At 40.2% G+C, this 23,858-nt stretch overlaps 1 protein-coding gene and 1 pseudogene across 1 annotated transcript; one reads left to right on the top strand and one right to left on the bottom strand.

Annotated features, from left to right (window-relative positions):
• Window positions 1-583: 583 nt before the first annotated feature.
• On the top strand, window positions 584-1,246 carry LOC121443759 (sex-determining region Y protein-like). The gene has a single exon (XM_041645557.1). It carries the CDS (start codon window positions 584-586, stop codon window positions 1,244-1,246), a length of 663 nt encoding a protein of 220 aa, XP_041501491.1.
• Window positions 1,247-12,589: 11,343 nt separating this feature from the next.
• On the bottom strand, window positions 12,590-20,031 carry LOC121443766 (annotated as a pseudogene).
• Window positions 20,032-23,858: the final 3,827 nt, after the last annotated feature.

The following is a 23,858-nucleotide window of genomic DNA, read 5'->3' as shown; positions in this document are numbered from 1 at the left end:
TTCTAACCACTTTGGAAATAAAAAGTTAACCATCACTAACAGTTAAGGAATCTTTTACCAAAAACACATTTGAATTATATTACTAAAGATGGATAACTAAAAATGACCTAATAAGAAAATGGGGGCTCTGATTTAGAGTACTTTTACCTTATCTTTGTAATAAGAAGGTGATTGATGTTTGAAACCCAGGTGCTAAGCCAGCTTTATAGGAGAACAGTGCACCTGGTATGTGTGTGGGTGGGGGGTGTTGTGTGGGAGTGTAGAAGTACAGCATCTAACAGTCCCCGTAATGGAGTGGTTTGCTCGATAATGGGTGGTTCTACAGGTGCTGACATGGCACAATAGGTGGGGCTAGTCTAAGGGAGCTGCTGAGGGTGGAGACATGGATATTTTGTTACAGACTTTAAATAACAAAATCTTTGTGACAAACACATATTGGATAGTAACTTTCAGCTCTTACACTTTAACTTTTGGCTTTTTTCTCCCCACCCCTACTGCTCCTACACCTAGTGTTCTCTCTCTCTCTCTCTCTCTCTCTCTCTCTCTCTCTCTCTCTCTTTGGTTACAATATAACTCATCCACAATGTTCAGCATGTTGAATCATGATTACTGCAGTCCTTGCTTACAGCCTCAGGATATCATCGGCTCTGGAGAAAAGATATCCTTTGGCACGGATGGCAGTCATAAAGAGGGCATAGAAGGCCATGTCAAGTGCCCCATGAATGCATTTATGCTGTGGTCTCGTGGTCAGAGGCGCAAGTTGGCACTGGAGAACCCCAGCATGCAAAACACAGAGATCAGCAAGCAACTGGGATACCAGTGGAAACGCCTTACAGAAGCCGAAAAAACGCCATTTTTCCAAGAGGCACAGAGACTGAAGACCCTACACAGAAAGAAATACCCGAACTATAAGTATCGGCCTCACCGGAGAGCTAAAGTGCCTCAGAGATTGGGCACTTTGTTGCCTGCAGATGCCTCTTCAAGAAAACTATACAACTTGATGCCAGGGAACAAGTACCAGTGCACATTCATATACAGAGAGGACTGGACTAGGGCTGCACAGCTGTCCTCCAAGAGCCAGCTAAGCTATTTACAGCCTGGGGACATCCCCTTTCAGCACCGCACCTGTGCAGCAGCAGCAGGAGGAAGTGCAGCTGTAGCAGCAGCAGCAGCAGCAACAGCAGCAGCAACAGTAGCCACAGCTCCTTTCTACCAACTGACATCACCAGTGAACAAAACAGCATAGCTACAGCATCTCGGTAAGACCCTGTGGCAATCTCATGACACTGGCTTCTGCTGGGATGCCTGTCAATACTCCCTCTTGCTATAATTTACAGCCTGAGATAAGGATTTCCCTCCTCTCATAATAAAGGCCCTGCTCCTTTCTATTTGGGTCCGCAAACGAGGTGTGTAAAGATGTGTCATGTGTAATGAAGGAGAATGCTTAGAACAGCTTGCGCCTATCTTTAAGACTGTTAAACAGACAAGAGTTTCATCACTGCGGAAACTATGTTTTACCTATCGCTCTTCCATGGGTACATCTATGAGAAACACATACAACTTACACCTGTGGTAAAATGAAACGAAAGAAAGAAAGAAAGAAAGAAAGAAACAAACAAACAAAAACCCAGCTTGTGCCTCTTTGAGCATGCTAAGCACTCCTTTGTAGACCAAATGCATCTAACTGTTTTGCAGGGTCCCTGTATATCATACATAAGTAAAGTGTGATAATGTAAAGCTGTCTTTCGAGTCTCTTTTTCAGTTCTCCTCCCCACTGTGGAAAGCTGAGACTTCCTTCTTTTCATCATCTTACTCCACGCCTACGAACTACGCCGTGAGAGCTTTATAACACCTTTTGACAAAATAAAGCTTTTACGTCTGTTCATTCATGTGAAGTCACATTCTGCTTCTCTTTTGAATATTATCTGTCTTTAAACATCAAATTGTTTTATAAAATGAAAGGTTTTGTACAAAAGCATTACAGACCAAAGCTGTATTTTCAGGGTCCGGTTAAGCATCAGAAATGGAATGGGCACGGGAACAAGCTATAGAGGCCAAGTAGTTGAATGTACTAACACTTCAAGACTCCATGCATATAAAGTGACTGGACTGATACAAAAGGTGTAACGAGGGGACCGGGATGTGCTGAGGGGAGTGAGTGGTGCATGACATTTGCCCATTCACTCAACTGGCAGATTTTAAGCTAAGGAGGTTTGAAGTACCCCTGTGTGGTTATAATAAACAAGCTTAAAACAAAAATGAAGACTCTGTGCACAGGATCCCCTGCAAATGTTTCCTCTGGGAACCTCCAGGAACCATAGGTTGTGGTTAGCTCCAGGCTTCTAAAGGTTTATACCCAGAACTTAAATTAGCTCTTCCATTTTCATCAGCGTAATCCCGCAGAATGCTTTCCTCATTATAATTTATGTTGCACAATACAGACTTGCCCAATCACATTTGAATGACTGACTGTAAGTCAGACATACCTCTAAAGCATTGGTTGGAAGAAAACAACAGACACTGAGCCTATGCGGTGACCTGCTGTAACACTAGCTATAATACAATGTGGAATATTATCCAGAGAACCTTGGGATATTTTGAGCACTTTGAATTGAAAAGAGTGTTTGAAATGGTCTTAAAACCTGTGAGCTTTACTCCACTTTCAAAGCATCTAGTGTAAACACTAAATTATTGGCACTGATTGTGTACATAAATTATTAGATTGCTCTCTAGAATTCAATGAAACAGTCAGTGGCACTACTATGCTTCTAACTCATGGGGTTCTGTTCGTTTGGTTTGGTCTTGTGAGACAGGTTTCTCTGTGTAGCCTTTACTGTCCTGGAATGTCTTTTGTAGGGCAGGCTGGCCTGGAACTCAGAGATCCACCTGCCTCTGCCACCACCACCTGGTAATTGGGTTTTATGGGTGTGTTCCAGCACTGTTTCAATGTCTATGAACTCAAATAAGGTTCCATAAGTCTTTGAATAGATTTTTAACTCAAATGAGTGAAAATATATCTCTCCTAGGGGATACCTGTGTATCTTTCTCTGGAAAGTTTCTGCATGAATTCTCCATCACTTTTTGTGACTTCTCTCCTTTGTGTGAATTATATATGCTAAGTGTTAGCTAACTAGAGAACTGTCCACATTCCAGAATCAGGTGTTACCCACCCCGTTACCCTGCCTTCAATGACTCAGCAACAATGCCTTCCCATCACTGAGGGCCAATGTGACACATTTCCACTGTCCCCGCCTTACCTGAATTTTCCCTAGGTGCATGCTCCATATCCCAACACCCCCATAAGGCTTGCTCTCTGGTCTTCCACTGTCTCTACCCCGACTCAGAGTTAGCCATTTCTCAGTTGTGTGAGGTCTGTTGCATGGTGTGATCATTGTGGCATTCCTGGGACCCCCATCACCAAGGTACTCCTTGATCAGAAACCCTTTCACAAAGAGATGTAGATAAAGGGCAATGATCTCAATGATTCCTCTAGCTATCCAAAGATTTCCTCTTTCTCACCTGGACCTACTTAGGAATTATCTTCCTCCTCCTCCCTTGTGGACCTGTTGCCATGGAATCTTTCCAGTTAATCCTGGCGTGAACTTTGGAGGCAACTCTCTGTCTAGAATTTCAGGCCTTTTCTCCAGACAGCCTATCACACTGTCCTCTTTGCAGTGAAAAGTGGAATTGGCAGCTAAATTTTTGGAGTTGGAGAGATTTTGCTCCTTTTTTTGGGCATCTCTTCATTGATACTTCCTGCTCTGAACTTTTCTGGGTTATACCAAGAAGTACAAACCTGGCAACTGACTACAGTGCCAATATCTGGGAGAAACTTTCAGCCCAATGGTGTAAAAGGGACCCACAGAACAGGCACAGCTAAAAAGGACCTGCAACACTCTTTTGTTCTGCTGCCTAACTCTTGAGGTTATAGCGAAACAAAGAGATTTGTACAGGAACAACTTGTGTTATGGAAGGGAGTTGGGAGCAAACTGCATGAGATTTCAACGAAAATGCAAGCTAGATAGGATAAAACTACACTGTAAATAATTTCCAAAAAGAATATATTTAAACTCTCAAACAATATCAATATTATTTTTTTTCCTTTTGAAAGAAAATGGACCAGTATATCAGAATATGTTATCATAGTAACAAAACATGAAACCATGATAATCTTATTAATTTAAGTAAAGGAGTTGTCTCTTCATCTGTGAAATTAGCAGGTGTTGTTTACTGGGCACTTCCTACTGACCTGGGGACTCTGAGATCCTTTGTTCCTTGATATTTACATTTCAAAGACTCAACAACAGGAAGAGTTAAGAAGAATGGTAGATCTTTCTCTCTCTTTCTCTCTCTCTCTCTCTCTCTCTCTCTCTCTAGTGTGTGTGTGTGTGTTTCATGTGTAAATTGAATGTCTTGATCCTGCCTCAAAATCTGTGTGTTTATGTGTGTGTGTGAGAGAGAGAGCAGTAAAGGGAGACGGAGATACACAGACACCACAGACACAGACACAGACACACATGGGAGAGAATAGAGGAGTGAGAGAGAGTGTGTGTGTGTGTGTTTGTGAGTCTGTGTGTCTGTGCATACGTAATGAGGGCAGGGGAAGGATCCCTGTATGTATGCTGACACAGAGGCTGCAATCTTATGGAACCAACCCACTGGAAGTGTCTCACACCGTATGGGAGTTTTTTCTAGCTAATTCCCCGAAGTCTTTGTAGGGTTAGTGGTGAAGTAGTCTGGAATTGAGAATGGTATCATTCCCGAGAGATGAAGGCTTGTGGTGCTTACCCAGACCTTCTGTCAGGAGCTTTGGGTGGAAGGGATAGGGTTGGTAGGTGGGCCTCGAGGAACCCAAGGGGAGAGTGGACAAGATCTCTGAAGCAGGAGCCAAGGCCCCACAAGCAGCATTGCCTGTTAGCAGTTCCACTGTCCTGAGATTGTTCACATGAATAACACTGGTAGCCATCCATATTTCCAGGGGTCGGTCATAAGTGGGTGACAGACTGCCCTGCAGGAGGAGGAAACTAACTCCCTCCCTCCTTTGCTCAGCTGAAAGGAAGGACACTAAATCTTGGCCACACTCAAGAGCACTAGCAGGAGGCAGTCCCATACCATGCTTTTGTAAGGTTCAGCATCCCAGCTGTGCTGCCCCAACTCCAGCCCCACCCGGCATCCCTTACCTTAGGAAAAGCTCATGTTTTCCACATACTAATGAAATCAGTGACAGGTACATCAGTCCCCTGCCTCTCTAACTTCAAGGCACACCCAGCATGTTATGAAGTTTGAGACTCCTGGAATCCATGTTCTTCCATCTGAGGATATCTCAGAACTCCCGTTTACCCTCTCAGCAGTTTTCAAGTAAATTATGTCTAAAGCCCCCAGCCCCCATCCTCCATTCCCCACTCCTGCCCAGTGTTTTATTGCTCTCCTTCTCCATGACACAGAGTTAGAGGGCCATCCTGACCCAGGGCAAAGGCTTTGGAGGGAAAGATGGAGGCAGATGGCCTGAAAAGCCTAACAAGTAACTAAAGAGTAGACAGTAGATGTCAAAATGAGTACGCAGACTTGGTGCAGCACTAATAATAAAGGCAGACCAAAGGGTTAAGGGAAGATGTCCCAAGAACAAAATGATGATCCTATCTCAGTTAGGGATGCAGGCTTGGAGATCCAGTAGAAACAGCAGCATTAGGACTCTTCAGATTTTATCTCCTTCCTTCCCAGCTGTGAGCTGTGTTAAGTTTGGGCTCTGGGCCTGCTGGTAAACTTATAACCTGGAGCTCAGTGGAAAAGGAGAGAAGGCTTAAAACGACCTGGAGATTAAATGATTTTAAATGATTAAAATGAAAGGAGAGTGGGTGGGGGTAAAAGTAGGGAGCTAACATAGGGAGGGTCCTCAGACTCTTTGCCTTTTGGCAGGTGGCCATGTCAGAGGAGAAGCAGGTTGCAACTGACTTCAGGACATCAGCCTCCCAGGAAGCAAATCTCTGAAGGGTGAATTTTGGTCAGGCCATCTCTTGCATCTGATGTACGTTTACGTTTGTTGCTACCTTTTTTCTCTCCTATCTAGCATGGCGTGAATGGGTGTGGAAAGATTCCCACTGCCTTAAATGTGGCATGATTATCTCATGGAAATACCCCATTTTACTGGGCATTTTTACCCATGGATTATCATAGAGATGATTTCCTCCTGAGCTGTACTGTTTAGCTGAAGCAATGACTCTTATACAATAATAATGATAGTTTAAATAGGATTTTGATGATTGACAGTCCTTAGTAAATACAGCGAGGGACAGTGATGGGAGGTTCGCTAACTAGGAAAACTAAGAGAGGTAAAAGCAAGATGGGATGTCGTTCCCATTCTTGATAAAACAGGGGCTGAGAGGATACAAAATTAGAACAAAAAAAATGACACACAGCTAGTATTCCTGGGGAGCCATACAGACTGTGGCTTAGGTTACTGATTAAGAAAATCAAATGAGTCCCAGAAGCCCAGCGAGCTCGGGTTCTTTTAATCTTAATGTTGGAAGATGTCTTCACAGGTTTTGCAGTGCATCATAGCTGAAATATAGCTATAAAGAAGGACTTAAGGTTAACATTTTTTGTTAATGGCTTTTATGTTAAAAAACAAAGTCTTGGAAAATAATTTAAAGCATACTTTGATAGCTTACTGAGGATTTTAAGGTCCCTCTAGATTAGGGAACAGGAAGGGATAATGGCAACCTAGCTACTGATGGCTAATGTGCCTTTCTTGCTAGGATGGCTTGGTGACCGAAAGGGAGATGATGAATTCCTTGTTCCCTGTTCTGATGAGTGGGTAACCTGAGGGGCCAAGGTGGAGATGACCCATCATTTTCCATTAATAAAAGCTCAGACTTCGAACCTTTAAGGACTTCTTTGTAACATTTCCTTTGAGATAAAAAATAAGGTAATTGGTACTTTCTTTGTAGCCTCAGGGTGGTTAGGGAACTGAAAACAAAATAGTTTGCTTGCTTACACTGTTAATCTGTATCAAGTTACTTGGGTATGAATGTATGTGGGTTCTTGAGACAACTTGTTTTTTCCCTATTATATTAAAGAGTCTAAAGGATAAGGAAAACATGCTGCTATTATTTGTATTCAGCGTAGTCATTGACTTGTAAAACAGACTGCAACTACATTATACTTTTAATACTGCTTGAAACATTTCCTGCATGTATAAGCTGTAGGGGAAAAATAAAGTTAGTTGGTAGACATCAGAGAGAGACAGAAGCAATACATCTGGGGTCAGGTAAAAAGGGAAATAAAGCATCCCTCTCTAGAAAGGGATGACAGAAAGACCCTAATGGTAGGTGTGGGATTTTCCCTGTTATGCCAGCACCAGAGGGTTTAGTTTTGTCCCCTTTGGCATGCCCTAAAGAATTGTTTTATTTCCTCAGATTGAAAAGTCAAATGTGTGATGACATTGCCTACTCTGTGTCTTCCTCCCTCAATGCCTGAGCTTCTAAAGGCTTGTCCTTACAGCAGCTGTACCTTTAAGAAAGTTGTCTAGTTCTGCATCAACCTCAAAATGGGAAGTTTGAAACTAAGGATAAGGATGGCGATTATCTGAGTACTTTGGTCAGATTTGGGTGAATAACTGAATGAGTTTGGAGGGCTTACAACTCAATAAGAGAGAGCTTTTAGAGTCCCTTTAAAACATTTCGTCAAAATTTGGAACGATAAGGCAGGACTGGTAGACTGTAGTATCCTACTGCCCGAGGTGTCTACCAGGTTTTGGGGGAGAAGAAAATTAGCCCAATGGGCAGTCCCAATGCTCTTACAACTTGGGGGGAGTCAGTCAAAAAGTGGAAGGTTCTGAGAACCTCCAAGACTTTGTGATCCAGAGAAAAACTGAGAAGCTCCTGCAGTTTCTGGAGTCTAGCCAGGGCATCTCTGAGTCATACCCAGAAGGAAACTTCATTGTGTGGAGGACTCCCATTCAACAGTGAAAAGGCTACTCCTCCTTGCCTGGGCCAGCACTCTCTGGAAGTTCCTGTACAGAGTGAAATCTTTTACCATCACAAATGTACCCATTACTGCAGACCACTCACCCGCCAGCCCATACCCATTCCTTGGTGTCAGTCTCCAAATCCTAGAAATACATCCTACTGGATACTGTCAGTGGTCACTCCTGTAAGGAATCGGAGGCATTCCTAAAGGTGACCACAGCTACCTCCCCCTCGTAAGATTGAGATATGGTAAAAGCAACAAAAGAGAAAGACATTCTAACAAAGACTTGTAAATCTGGAAGTATCTGAAACTCAGAGGCCTAGACGCCATAATAAAAGCAATCAATGTAAGACAGGACAGTCAGTACCTCTCCATTAGAACCCAGAAACAGATCTGCATGAGTTGCCGAAAAATGCAGTCTGGGTGAAGGAAAAAAAAAAAAGAAGACAAGACTACCAATACATAAGGGAATATGCTTAAGGCCCTTAAAGAGGATATGAAAAAAGATCCACACATCAAGCCTATAAAACCACAAACACAGAGAGACACGAGAGAGGAAAAATATTCAAGATGTGAAAGTAGAAATAGAATCACTAAGAAAACCCATCTTGAGGTAAAACTGGAACAAAAAATTTAGGAACCTGAACAGGAAATTCAGAGGTAGGCCTTGCCAACAGAATACGGGAGATAGAGGAGCATCTTGGGTACAGAGAAGACCTAAGAAATGGACAAATCAGTTTCAGAAAAGACCCTGGGCAGTGGAGGAGACTGTGCCTGAACTGGCCTTGTCCCGTAGTCAGGCTGGTGACTATCTGGAATATCACCCTAGAACCTTCCTCCAGCGACGGATGGAGAGAGAGATAGAGACCCACATCGGAGCACTGGACTGAGCTCCCAAGGCCCAGTTGAAGAACGGAAGGAGGGAGAATATGAGCAAGGAAGTCAGGATCACGAAGTAGTTGTTGGTCCACCCACTGAGACAGTGTGCCTGAACTAATGGGAGCTCACCAACTCCAGCTGGATTGGGAATGAACGAGCATGGAATCGAACTGGACCCTCCGAATGTGGTTGACAACTGGGGTAGACTGAGGGGGCCAATGATAATGGCACTGGGATTTGTCTCTACTGAATGTACTGTTTCTTGGGATCCTATTCTTTTTGGATGCACACCTTCCTAAGCCTGGATGGAGCGGGGGAGGGCCTTGGACTTCCCACAGGGCAGGGTGCCTTGCCCTCTCTTAGGACTGGAGAGGTGTGGAGGGGGAGGGTGTGTGGGGGGGAGTAGGAAGGAAGTAGGAGGAGGGAAGGAAGTGGGAATTTTGATTGGTATTATTTATAAAGTAATAGAAAAAAAGAGGAAAAAAAGAGAAAGGAGTAAAAAAAAAAACAGGCACAAAATAGGCAGGACGTCTGGCACACTATGAAAGGACCAAACCTAAGAAAAATATGAATAGAGGAAGGGGAAGAATCACAATTCAAAGGCACAGAAAGTAATTTCAACAAAAGCATAGAAGAAACTTGCCCTGACCCATAGGGAGAGTCGCCCATTAAAGGCGCGAGAAGCATTCAGAACACCAAAGACACTGGACCCGAAAGGAAAGTCCTCATGCTACGTTAACAGTCAAAAACAGTACATGTAGGTAACAGAGAAAGAATATTAAAGCTGCAAGGAGAAAACACAAAAGCAGACCTATTAGGGCTACAGCCGGCTTCTCAACAGAGACTCTAAAAGCCAGATGGACCTGGACGCATGCGCTAAGACTGTAAGAGACCAGAGGTGTGGTGCCAGCCCAGACTACTATGCCCAACAATCCTTTCAATCATAATTTTTAGAGAAAATGAAACATTCACAAAGAAAGACCAAGTTTAAGCAATGTTTATCTATAAAATCAGTCCTAAAGGAGCTTGAAGGAAAACTCCAAAAGATTGACACTGGGTATCTTCCTCATTCATGATTCACTTTCTAACATGGTGCAGGGTGTCCCATATGAACGTGGCAGACTCAGCCTGTCTGCCTACCCACCTTGCCCCAAAGATCCCTTATATCCAATGCTGGAATTGAGACACTGGCATTTACGTGTGTGCTGGGGATCTGAAACTGTCTTCACACTGGTGTGGCAAACACTTGAAGAACGGAGCCAGCTGCCTAGCCTTTCTTCTATATATTGTGTTTTCCCTTTCACTGCTGTTTGTCCCAGTTTACACCTTTCTGCTGTGCATTGTGTTTGATTAAACAAGATCAGGACCATATACAATCTAAAGCAGTTAAGAAGGACCGCAAAGGATAACTCGATGTGGTATTTACAACACTTTAACAAAAGCATACACTTGTAGGGAAGTGACAAGACAAAGGAAACTAGGCATCAAATTTGGGTTCTTTACTAGAATGGTGTGCTCTCATGCTCTTAACTGCAGAGCCATCTTGACAACATGGATGAACAAGAATAAGAGACATGCCAATGTGGACAGAAGAGTCCTTAACCCTAGACAAAGAACTACAGGCAACTGAGGAATGCTTGAGAATAGGAGAGATAGTCCTTCCCTAGGCTGAGCATACCAATTGTTTATCCAATATTAAGTGGATAAACAATTTTAATCTGAAGAAAACATACATGTAATATTACACAGACCGAGCAGGCTGTATACATGAATATATACAAACCTAGACATATGATTTTATTTATATATATAGACACATATATATGCATACACATAAACATGTGTCTATAACAATATTTAATGAAAAACATGGCTGTGAATTTCAGAGAACAAGGAGGAATTTACTGGAGGGTTTAGAGGAAGGCAGGGGAAGGGGGAAGGGAATGATACCCCTATACTATTATCTCACAGAGAAGTAACCGTTTTAAAAGCTATGAGGTAGGGAGGTGTTTGCAGGAGGAGGACACACAATTGAAATGGATTGTAGGGAAATTTTTAATTAAAGAGAAAAACTGAAAAATGTGGGGACTACTGGATGAAGAGAGAGTACTGAAAGTTGCCAGAGGTAACTCACACAGGTATTTTCTTCAGAATTGCTTCAAGACTAAACTCCTAACAGCCTGGAAAAGATGCAACCAATGGTATGGTTCCACACCAAGAGGACCTAACTGCCAACCATATAACTGCACTGAGCAAAGCTGTCTTTTCAATCAATGTAAGTCTTCATAACATATTCCAAGATAAATATAGACAACAGCCATCCAGGAACAGGAAGAGGCCAGCACTGCAAGAAGAAAAAGGAATGCAATATACAGATGAGGAAGCAAGGCACCTGAAATCACAGCAGGTTGGGAACGGACGCTTTTCACCAAAGTGGACACTAGAAGAGCATCAAACATCCCAACTCAATAACCCCGAGTCACAAGGAGAATAGAGATAAAGAAATGCACATTAACTGTTCTGATTCAAGTAGGAAACAGCAATTGCCAGGGTTGGGGTTAATGTGTGGCTTACAAGAGACACACCCATGGTCCATCGAGTACCCTAACTGTCAAGTGCTCTCCCAACTAAAAGAGGCACATTAGAGGACTTCCTAGGCACAGACAAGAACAAACTGACAAAACCTCAGCCAGGCAAATACATATTCAATAATAATATGTGTGTCAAGCCTTACGCCCTTATTCCTAATAACAACCCTATATCCCTTTATTTCAGATGATCAATGGGCAGGAAAACAAGAGTTCAGGTACAGGATAAAGATAGGACATAGGGTCCCAACGCAGAGCAGCCAGGCCTATAGTCTTGCTTCCTTTGAACATCACTGTGCCTGGTGCGGGGTCGGGGAAAAGAAAGGGTACTAATGTTGGGTGGGGACTGACCTCACTATGGTCTTCCTGTCCCAGCCCTCACTTCTCCCTAAGCAGAAACACCAAAAGGAATGTCAGCATATGATGGAGGTGGGTCATCTGTCTATCTGTTGCTTTCATTGGTTAATTAATAAAGAAACTGCTTGGCTCTCTGATAGGGTAGAATTTAGATAGGCAGAGTAAACAGAACAGAATGCTGGGAGAAAGAAGCTGAGTCAGAGAGTCGCCATGATTCTCCCACCAGACACAGACGCTGGTTAAGATCTTTCCTGGTAAGCCACTTCGTGGGCTACACAAATTATCAGAAATGGGTTAGATCAATATATAAGAGCTAGCCAATAAGAGGCTGGAACTAATGGGCCAGACAGGGTTTAAAAGAATACAGTTTCCATGTAATTATTTCGGGTAAAGCTAGCCGTGCGGGCGGTCAGGTACCAGGGATGCAGCCCGGCCGCCCTTATTGCTACAAGCATAACACAATTTATGAGGACAGTTGAAGCTTAATCCTCAGTATTGGATCTGAATGCTGGACAATGTCCATGCTGCTTCTGTGCAGCCAGACACTGTCACCATAACTTAGGCAGTTTACAATGAGGATTCCACTCCTTCCCAGGACTCCAGCACGCACGCCCTTGACAGGAGAGGAGGAGACACTACTTAGAGACTGAAAATTTATCAGTAAGAATTTCAGTTCTAAACAATGTAAAAAGCTGCATCAAAATGGTCTTAGAAACAGGGAGGTCTGGACTCAGGATTCATCATAACTGGAAGCGTTCTGACATAGGGAATAAGGGAATTGAAAAAACAGTCAGTGGTCAGTGGATGATGCATCGTATATAAGGAACCTCGATGTCCTCTCCACGCTCATTGTTGCAGCACAGCTCAAACACTAGGGTCTTTACATGATGGCTCAGTTTTCGCTTTGATACATGGCTCACAATCTCTGTCATCCTGAAATCAGGGAATAAAGAGTTAGGTGGGAAGAAAGCAAATATGAAGGCAAAGCTGGTGGCAGATTACAGAAAAAGAAAGTGAACTATGAGTAGCACAGTGGGAAACTGAGAATCCCACACAAGGCTTCCGCTCCCACCAGCCCAGAGAGAGTAACTCACAGCTGATCCAACCATTCCTTGAGCTTGGAGGCTGGCATAAAGAAGAAATAGAGCAAGGACACAACCCGGGACAGCATGTTGATCTCCAGCCTCAGTCTACAGAGGTCAGGAGACAAGGGAGTGGTGACTCTGAGATGGACAGTTCTAAATCAAATGTACAAGTCCCCGCATACAGGGAGATCAAGAAGGAAGGATCCCTACCTTAAAGTCACCTAGGAACTGCTTGAGGGTCATCTCCTCACTACTAGGTTGCAGTCCCTGTACATTAAAGCGATCCCACAATGCCCACTCTTGATCATAATACTGGAGGACAAAGATAAGTGCTAAGAAAGGGGCTACCCCAAACAGTCTTACCATGTATTAACCACAGCTCTTTTGTCAAAAACATTCTTGTGGCCTCATCTAAATGATGATCAGGCAGCAGGTGGAAACTTTGCAAAGAAAAGGACACACACCACGAAGACCTGGCTTTCTCCTTCCCCCATTTACCGTCCCTCACATCTGTCCACTAAATGTTTGCCTTAATGGGGACAGACGGACAGACAGTCAACCCAGGTACTCAGCTTCTCTGAATGGGAACCCCAACATATCCTACACCTGTAGGCCCCGTACCTGGTGATAGGCTGGTGACAGAGGTGCAGAGGAGCTGAAAAAGTGCAAAGCCAAGTTGATAAACCTGTTTTTGTAAGACTCCAGTTGTTGGTGTCCCTGAACCACCTTGTACAACTCCAGACACACAAGGCCAACTACAGCTGCTGTGGTGGTTGCAATGGCTGTGATCATCTTCCCCCACAACCAGCTTGTTCTGCAACAGACAGCGACCACCAGAGATTACTGCTTGAGGGGTGGTGGTCATCTACAGAAGACCCAAATGAAGGAAAAACAGCTTCAGCAAACGCCAATGGTAGGTAAAACTCCTATTACCTTATGCCGGTCTGCAGGGGAAACGCCATAATTTTCTGCCCTGAGGTTGGAAGCTGCCATGATGGAAGTCCATGTGGAGGTTGCTGTCGTCATCCTGTTTTCAGTAGAGAATTAAACTTAATGACTACTCGGAACACAACTGTCTCCCCGAAGTATGAGCCATAGAGTCTGTACTGTCTTTTACAAATCATTATATAATTATTATATTTTTCAAAAAGACAAATGCAGCTACGCCATTTCTCTCTTGCCTTTCGTCCTTCAAATCCCTCCCAACTATTCTAATACCTGCTTTGTCTTTTTAAAAGCATGGCCCCTGCCCTGATATTTTTTCTTTTTTAAAATTTATTCATTAAAAATTTACACCTCCTCCCCTCCGCCTTTTCCCTCCCACTGCCCCCACTCCCTCTTCCCCGTCCCTCTCCAGTCCTAAGAGCAGTCAGGGTTCCCTGCTCTGTGGGAAGTCCAAGGTCCATCCAGGTCTAGGAAGGTGAGCATCCAAACAGACTAGTCTCCCACAAGGCAAGTCCATGCAGTAGAATCAAAACTCAGTGCCATTGTCTGTAACGGCGTAAACGAATGCAGACCGATTGTAAATATATATATATATTTTTAATGTAGAAATAGACTTACAGAACCACCGTTCCCGCGGAGACCAGGAAAGCAGAAGTGATGGCTGGGAGCAAGCTCACCAAATTTATAGGCAGACATTAGCCCGAGGCGAACACGCCCCCAAGGGGCAGGACTTATCCCTACATCTCCCCTTTTTGTCTAAATAAGACAGAACCAAACCAAATACAACTATATACAATAACAACAAATAATAAATATAACAATATTGAGAACAAAAGCTTTGCTAAACATTCTATCTCAAGGAGTCCAAATAATGTAGAGAGTAACTACAATTATATAATCTTCAACTCCGTCAAAGATCTGAGAAGGGAATAAACACTACTGAACAAACGAGATATATCCAAAATGTGCAACAATTGACAGAGACAACTGACTACCTGGGCAATCACCCAAAGTCTCGTTTGCAATGTTGAGTCAACCAATTTTGGCTAAGGCCTAACATAACTGACATACCATTTTCAAAGGCAAGGAACTTTTCAAAACTATCTTACCCTGTCTTGGCAGGATATGACAGTCCTGTTTTATCCATTGATGCACGCTCTGTATCTCTGTCAGTGGTTGAGGTATGGGCATTTCTTTGCCCAAAGGCCAGTTCAGCCAAATAGAAAGGCTCCAGGTGGAGAGTCTTTGGTGCTCAACATTCTCTCGGGAATAGAGCGGTGTTGCCAGGAGCAATAGTTTCTCACTATCATGAAACTCTGATTTAGATTAAAGGCCATTTTCTACAGCTCTTTGAAGAGGTCGAAGATTATCTATCTATACTGAGTATAATCTCTATATATCTAGAGAACCTGATTAGTCTAATTATAAATGACAAACTTAGATGACTATTTATCTATATAATTCTCAATATCTATCTAACTTAAAGACTATGACAATAAGCAACTGTGTAACAAATGAGGATAATGACCTCCAAATATAAACACTGTACAAATATACATTGCAATATGGTAAATATATATCAATACACAAACATTATATAAGTATCTTAATCAGAGGTAGAAATGTACACTGCAATATGGTAAATATATACAATATATATTTATCAATACAATATATGTCAATACATAAAAAATGTTTTAAACAGAGATAGAAACATGCATGCATATAATAGTCAATATAATTTAACTTTGTTTCAATATACAAGAATCGATACCAATATATTTGTCTAAAAGCAGTAACTCACAATTATAAATCTATTATCCCATCATTTTCCCTCTTTTTTTTTTCAGAATGACCACTGAGCTTATAAAATTCCTCCCCCAACCTCCCAACCCCTAAATGATGTCCCTAAACCCAGGGGTAAACTTTACTGGGAGAGGGGCGTTGTCCTCTAGAATTACTTCCAGCTGTCCTGGGGGTGACGTTCTCTCTGGGGGATCCTGTGAAAGTAAAATGATGGTTAAATTTCAAGATCAATGTCTTTTAAAATTGCAAATAGTCTCTGAGTATTTTGTGCTGGTCTGGCCAGAATGTTGTACAAGATGTGCACCATTTCAGCTAACCAAGTTGGGATTGTCTTGTGCAGGTGGTATCCAAAACAGGTCTTGTAGTAGTGCTATCAGTATCATGACGTCATATCAGCCAGGTAGAGTTGTTGTTGGGGGGCCCCATCTTCTTCCTGGAAACTTCAAATAAAAGAGAGGGAGAAGGAGAAGAGGAAGGAAAATAGGGAGAGCAAGAAGGAGAGGGGAAGTGAGTGAGGGTTAAAGTATGTTAAGTCTATATGAAAATCTTCATCTTTTGATTTTTTTTGTTATTAAGTCACCCTGGCATTTAAAGAAATAAATTTTCTACTTTTTGGTATAAACTGGGTACACCTAATTTCATGTAATCATGTCATGTGTCTATAATTGTTTATTTGTATATTTTTAACTACTTTTATACATTGTGTTGAAATATTTTTAACAAATAATGGCCACTTCAGTTCTTGTTTTAAATTGAATTTTGCTATATGTTGAAATTATTTTTGGCATTCCCAATTAAAATACACATGGAAGATTCAAGTTTTATATTGTTATCTTATATGAAGGCCAGATGAATACATACTATTTTATCAATCTGAATATTCTAAACATCATAAAACCTATTATTTTTGGAAACATCAAATATTTCATAATCTTATGATGTTAAATATATAGATTTTGTTAAGAATTTCCTTTCAAAACAAATTCTAAATATACTGCTGAATACTTCTTTATGTTATGGGTAACATAAAATTCATATACTTTCTTCAAAATATTTTACTACAAAACTGTTAAATATAAGTTTTTTTAAGATTGTGTTACATATAAATGAATATACATATGTTTATTCAAGATCTGTATGCTAAGCTTCCTTTTTACAATGAGGATGATAGAAAATATAATACAAACAAGATATTGGTTTGCTAGAATTTATTTATGTATGATTGTGTATATAAACTATCCTTCTATATGTGGCTATGTTTGTTTGTTTTTACATAATGTGCTTATTGCCCAATTGGCTTATAAGTAAGTGCTTATGTAAACTCTAGGTAACCTGGCCCATCTTCATTTTGGCTCATAGTAAACTCAAATTTTAAGGAACAAAAAGAAAAAGACAAAATAATATATTTAATCCATGTCACCACATAGGCAAAAAAAAAAAAGAAATGGGTAATGATCTTAGATCTTCCTTGGTACACTTAATATGAGCTTTTTAAATTAAAATATATAACAATCAGCTTTCAAGGACAAGACATACATAATTATACAATTCTAGTCACAATGCTATGTCCTTCATCTTCATCCCTATTCTGGTTCAACAACATGGTCCATTAGGTAATGTTTAATGACCACTACATCTTTGAAACAAAACAAATAAACCAATGTGGGATTTTTTCCAAATAATGTGTAATATTGTAATAGATTTTTGAGTTAAAATTAAATTAAAATTAGTTACAGAATTTCTTCAAAGGATAAAAAGAATGATTCTTCAACTAAAAGATAAAAAAAGACATCACATCAAAGACTCCATTCCTATTTAAAGATCAGGACTGTATCTAGGTATGTCTTATTCACTCCTAGCAGGAGATGAACTGTCTCACATCAACTGAGAGCACATTCATGATTTCTATGGACTCTGAAAATATTAAATGATATACATCATCAATGCCATTGAAAATTGAATACCCAGAGTAACTAAACATTTCTCTCACTGTTTATGTTTCTTAAATATTTTGGCTTTTAGATTTTTTTTTAAATGTTTAGGAAAGCTAATGCTCTATCTGGTATATTTGTGAATGATAGTAATCTTGGATTTAATGAACTTACAAATAAACATACTATGTCTCTCATTTCATCATACCTTTTCATTGTGAAAATTCACTTACCTCAAACCCATGCTTATTCAAAACTAAGATTTTTAAAGATTAACTTTTTTCATTATCTTTATAAATATACAATAATTTATTTTCATTGTTCAGTATAATTTGAATTAAACAAAATGTAGCTTTTAAATTAAATTTTAATACAATTTCCTCCAGCTAGAGATACACAATGATTTGAGTTAATTATCACCCAAATTATATAAAAGTTATCTAATAATAACAACAGCCATGATAATTTATACCTTAAGTACTGAATTTTTTATTTAATTAGTACCTAAAATGTCATAAAATGCAACTATTGAGGATTAAAAATTTAATTAAACAATATGTGTATTTTACTAATAAAAAAGAGAGACAATGCTACAGGGACTCCTTCCAAAGTCTCATTTCTAACCATTTAAATATGATAACACATAGACTACAAGTATGTATAAACATACAGGAACTATATAGTCAATCTGGTTTAAATTAGGTAGGTTTTGGTTATATTAGAGATATTTTTCATTATGTACCTTCACTCCATTAAGTCAAACTATATTCTTGATTACTTAATTTTAGATATAGTAATCTATGTTACATGTAAATGATATCTCAGCTACAGAGGGGTCTACAAGAGCTACTTCTAGAATGGGCCCCAAAAGCTACAGAGTAACCCTATCTCAAAAAACCAAAACCAAAAAAATAATAATCAATTTAGATCTAGATCATGATGCTAAATTGTTTTAATATGATCCAGCTGTCTCTCTCCTGAGACTCTCTCTCTCTCATCTCATTTATTACAGATCTTTGAAACAGCCTTCTTAGCTATGAGGAACCTTGCAATATTTGATATGTGAACTCTGAAGGCACAAAATATGATGCTTGGGCAATAGGAGAAACTGTGAATGAAAAGCTCTTGAAAAGAATCTGTGTCTTCAGAGACTAATTAATGACTGGACTTTCTTTTTTTTTCCATTTTTTTATTGAGAAAAGGAGAGAAAAAAAAACAAGTTTCCACCTCCTCCCAGCCTCCCATTTCCCTCTCCCTCCTCCCACCCTTCTCCCCCTCCTCCCACCCTTCTCCCCCTCTTCCCACTCCTCTCCCCCTCCCTCTCCAGTCCAAAGAGCAGTCAGGGTTCCCTGCCCTGTGGTAAGTCCTAGGTCCTCCCCTCTCCGTCCATTTCTAGGAAGGTGAACATCCAAACTGGCTAGGCTCCCACAAAGCCAGCACATTACGTAGGTTCAAAATCCCGTGCCATTGTTCTTGGCTTCTCATCAGCCCTCATTGTTCGCCATGTTCAGAGAGTCCAGTTTTATCCCATGCTTTTTCAGACCCAGTCCAGCTGGCCTTGGTGAGCTCCCAATAGATCAGCTCCACTAATGACTGGAATTTCAATACTGCGGGTAGATTGGAATGTTGCCTGCCCAAAGGCTAGTGACTTTACTTTGGACTGGGTCTGGTCCTCCAGAACAACCATTCCTTGTCTACTTCTCTGTTAGAATTAACACCCTGTGACTAATGATAAAAACCTCTTGGAATCTATTAACATCTCAGACCATTGACTTTCATCAACCCAAAAGCTCAGGTAGCATCGTGGGTCTATAGAAAAGCTTCCCCTATTTTAATGTACCTGCCTCTTTGATGTGCCCTCAAATGTGCTTTAAACTTGTCTTGACTTATGACTTTATTTGTTATGTAAACTTCATGAAGCTGATTCCACATTGGAACATGGAATTTGGGGCAATGTCAAGATGGTTTCCCAGACCACAGTCCCTCAAAATGGCTCCCGAATAAACTATTTTATTTCTTTTAAGATAAGATCTGTGGTGTTTGCACTGACAATCTGAATACAAAATTCTCAAATGAAGAAATAAAAGAACAACAAAGAAGTGCTTGTAGAAATGACTCGCTGGCTACGATCGTTGCCTGGTCTTGCAGAGGACCTGGGACCTCTTCCTAGCACCCACATAGCAGCTCACAGCTCCAATGCCCTCTTCTGGCTTCCATGAGCATTGTATACACACACACACACACACACACACACACACACACACACACACACATTGCCCACAGCTATGCATACAGGCAAAATACACAAACACATAAAAAATGACCAAGAAATAGTTTAAAAACATCCTCAGCAATTAGAGAAAGGGAAGTTAAATCTACTTTGAGCTCTTGTCTTACCCGAGTCAGAATGACTAAGACCCAGAAAACAACTGACAACACATCTGACAAGGAGCTGAGGGAAGTTTCATCCATTATACCGGAAGAATATGGCTGCCTAGATAAGACCGGAACAAGTGCAACCACTGCCATATTTTTAAAACGTTAGGGGCCCCATTAACTTACAGTTCTCTGTCCCATAAACAAAACCCTTCTGCAAACTAGCCATACAGACAACCTCACCTTTTTTTTCCTCATTATAATTGCTATTTGTATCAGTGTTTATACTATTCTCTCATTGACAAATGTAAAATGCTGACTTATTTTTATTCACTGATAAAATTTTGTTTTGTTTTGTTTTGTTTTAGCACAGGCTACTCTACCAGGACCTACTCTCTACATATACAGATTGTGACTATAACTAGATTTGGGGTAGTAATTGGCCTTTTCATTTCAGTTCTTTGTTAAGTCATGAAAGTGTTGGTAACTTTCATCTGTTCAGAATAGGAGTTGTGGCTCTCAGTTTTTCACTATGTTAGCAAATACATGTAAAAACAGGAAAGCTTCCAAAGTTTCAATCCAATGGGAGCTGGACTGATTTCTTTAGGCCCAAAGCAAGACAAAATATGGTAGCAAATATCATGGCAGCATATGTGGTAAAGTGTGTTCATCTTATAGATGACAAAAAGAAACATAAGAAGAGCCCAGGGACAACATATAGTTTTCTAGGTATACTTCCTCCAACTGGGCACAATTTACACTTAAAGCCATTATATGATGAATTTACCAAGAGGTTAATCCATTGATTATATCAGAAAGTTAAAGATCCAGATACTTTCCACAAATGTGTTAGCTTCCAATTAATCTCCCAACACATGAGTCTTTCTGTGCATGCAGGAACACTTTGTATCCACACTATAATAAAAGATAATCTCCAAAATCTTTGTATTTTAGAGTTAAATCTATAATTATTCACCAAGTTTCCTTGTAAGGGCTTATACAGTATATATTTTCAGCTTTGTGAGACATATGAAATCAAGGAAGCAATGAGCTATTTTCCTTAATTACAATTCAAAAATGATCATATCTAATGCTTTCAGTAAGAATTATAAAAAAAAATCACAAGCACTTGGGATTCAAAAATTGTACTCTTAAAGAAATTAGAAGATCGTCCACCACCTCCAAGTCCCCTCTGAGCTGTATCCAACCTCCCCATGCAGTCAGATTTTCTACACCCTTTTCCAGGTTCTAACCTGGACTGAAAATGCTCCCTTGAAGAGCCAAAGACATACAACAAATCCCTCAACACCATACTTATCAAACCTTCTCTTAGTTTTGGCTGTTGGTGTGTTAGAGCTGGCAAAGAGAATCCCAGTACTTGCTATTTCCTTGGTTGTCTCCCAGAGGTGGAAAGTGAGTTGCTACAGCTGTAGACACAATGCATTTCAGACACAGAACCTAGAGGTCCATGAGCTGGAACTGAACTGAAAGCCTTCTCCCTGAAGACTATATTTCATGGTATCAGAGGATTACATGCAGGCTTTGAAAGGAGGGAAGCAACTGACATTCTTTTTTTTTTTTTGATTTTTCGAGACAGGGTTTCTCCGTAGCTTTTGGTTCCTGTCCTGGAACTAGCTCTTGTAGACCAGGCTGGCCTCGAACTCACAGAGATCCGCCTGCCTCTGCCTCCCGAGTGCTGGGATTAAAGGCGTGCGCCACCACCGCCCGGCTAGCAACTGACATTCTTACTCAACTATGATGAGTATGAACCACAACAACCAACATGTCATGATAATCCTGAGAATGTATCAGTGCTGTTGGTTAACAACAGCTCATGATTGGGCTTAAGACCTTCTCAACAAGAGGAAAATCACTCCTGGTTCTGAAAACCTAGTGGACTGCTCAGTACTCGTAAAATGATGGATTTTCAAAGAAAACCTACAACTACCACTTTATTAATCCAGCATAACACCTAACTAAATATTTATTTTTATATTCACAAATAAATGTAGTCTACACCCTTCATCAAGGAGGCTTTTCTTTGCAAAAGGGAATATCATAGAAACCACACCCAAACAAAAAGCAGACCTACAGAACCATTCCTAGTGAGTCCATCCACAAAACCCTCCCATAGCCACAGTTTGGTAACATTTCAGAAGATAGGATAGAAAGCTTACTAAGAACCAGAGGATCAGGTGTTTGCTGTGAAACACCTTGAGATTCCAGAAGCCATACCCATTAAGTCTCAACACCATAACTTCCTAAATAAACAAGAGCTGAACAAGAGCAACAACAATAGATATGCAAAAGTGGACAGGGGCGGGGAGGAAGCCATGAGGTCTCAATCCTGTGCAATTAACTGCAAGAAACTAAGAAATTCTAAGAGTTGGAGAAGTTGTCTTCTCCTGTGAATAACAAATCAATGTATTATTCAATACAAAGTGGTTAGTCTTGAAAATACACATACAGTTAACCTTACTTAGACTCATCAGGCTGTATTTAGGGATGTATGCATACATTAACAATGACTACTACTAATAAAGATACTATGAATCTGAAAGACAGCAAGTAGGGGTATATGGAAGAGTTCAAAGGGAAGAAAGGGAAGGGGGAAAGGATGTAATTTTTATTATAACCTTAAAATAAAGGAAATAATAAAAATAAGTCAGCATCTTTACAAAATAAGAGGTCTTCACTGATTTGAAGTTGAAACTATGTATTTATTTCCATAAATTAAACTAAAGAACACAAGCAAATGTATAATTTTTAGCTGACTACGATAGTATATATGTTTTAACAATGAGGTAATCAATTTATAATTTTCATTATACATATTACAATTATTCAGTGCCTAGAGTAAAAACATAATATTTTATGAAATCATCCATAGAACAACTTTTCTAAATACTCATAGATGTTTCACTGTGAAACACATGAAACATTCACAAACAGTTCTCTCTGTATCTAAAATCCTTACCATACCTAATATTGCAAATTGCAAACACACAAAAAAAAATGATCCCCACTGTTGAATAGTATTGAATTAAAATATTTTATGTATGCAATGAATTTGCTCTCTTCCAACTCCACAGACCTGGATTCCACTTTGATTTATTGCTCTTTAACTTCTGGGAGCTAATCTATCTTTCCTGACATTACCTAAATCCTGTATTACTTATTCATTACCTCAACAATTAGTTCTAGTCAATAAAAAATATAAAGGTAGATGACAAGTGCTATATTTGCAAATGAATCTCTACTATCTGTCTAGTTGAGGCAGAGTGACTTCAATGACTACTGTCACATTTTATCCATGTTAAAGTAAATAAGAGAGATGCACATACAATAGCCATAACAGTTTCAGAATTCGATATCTAAAAGATCTAGATTACTGGAAGGGAGATGACAGTCACAAAAGTGTCTGCTGTACAAGTGTGAATACCTTAGTTCAGAACCACCGTATCCAAATAAGAAAAACAGAAACAGACATGCAAATTATTACACATCTGTAATCTCAGTGCTGGTAAATATGTTGAAGGTGTGGAAGATGTGGCAGATTTTTGGAGGTCTTTCCAAATCAATGAGCTCGAAGTTCAGAAAAGACTCTGCCATGAAGAAAAATAACACAGAGAATGAATAAGTTACCCAATATAGACCTCTGTCCTTCACTTGCACATACACACATCTGCACATTCACTCATATGAACATGTGCACATAGCACACACATAACAAATAAATTAAATGGATTTCCTTTTATCCAATGTCATTAAAATTTTGACTTATTAGGATTGGATATTATTGTTAAGCACAATATTGATTTAAATTATGTCATCTTATTAATTAGCCTGGATGTGTTGAACTTTTCCTCTACATGCGATAATTTTTTATGTCTTCTAATGAAGGTAAGGTTTCAAATGCTTAT

The sequence above is a fragment of the Microtus oregoni genome, unplaced genomic scaffold, assembly GCF_018167655.1.
Source record: "Microtus oregoni isolate MIOR12 unplaced genomic scaffold, Mior012 000113F_000, whole genome shotgun sequence".
NCBI lineage: Eukaryota > Metazoa > Chordata > Mammalia > Rodentia > Cricetidae > Microtus > Microtus oregoni.
Note: the sequence above shows the minus strand (reverse complement) of the source record. Positions and strands in the feature narration are given on the sequence as shown.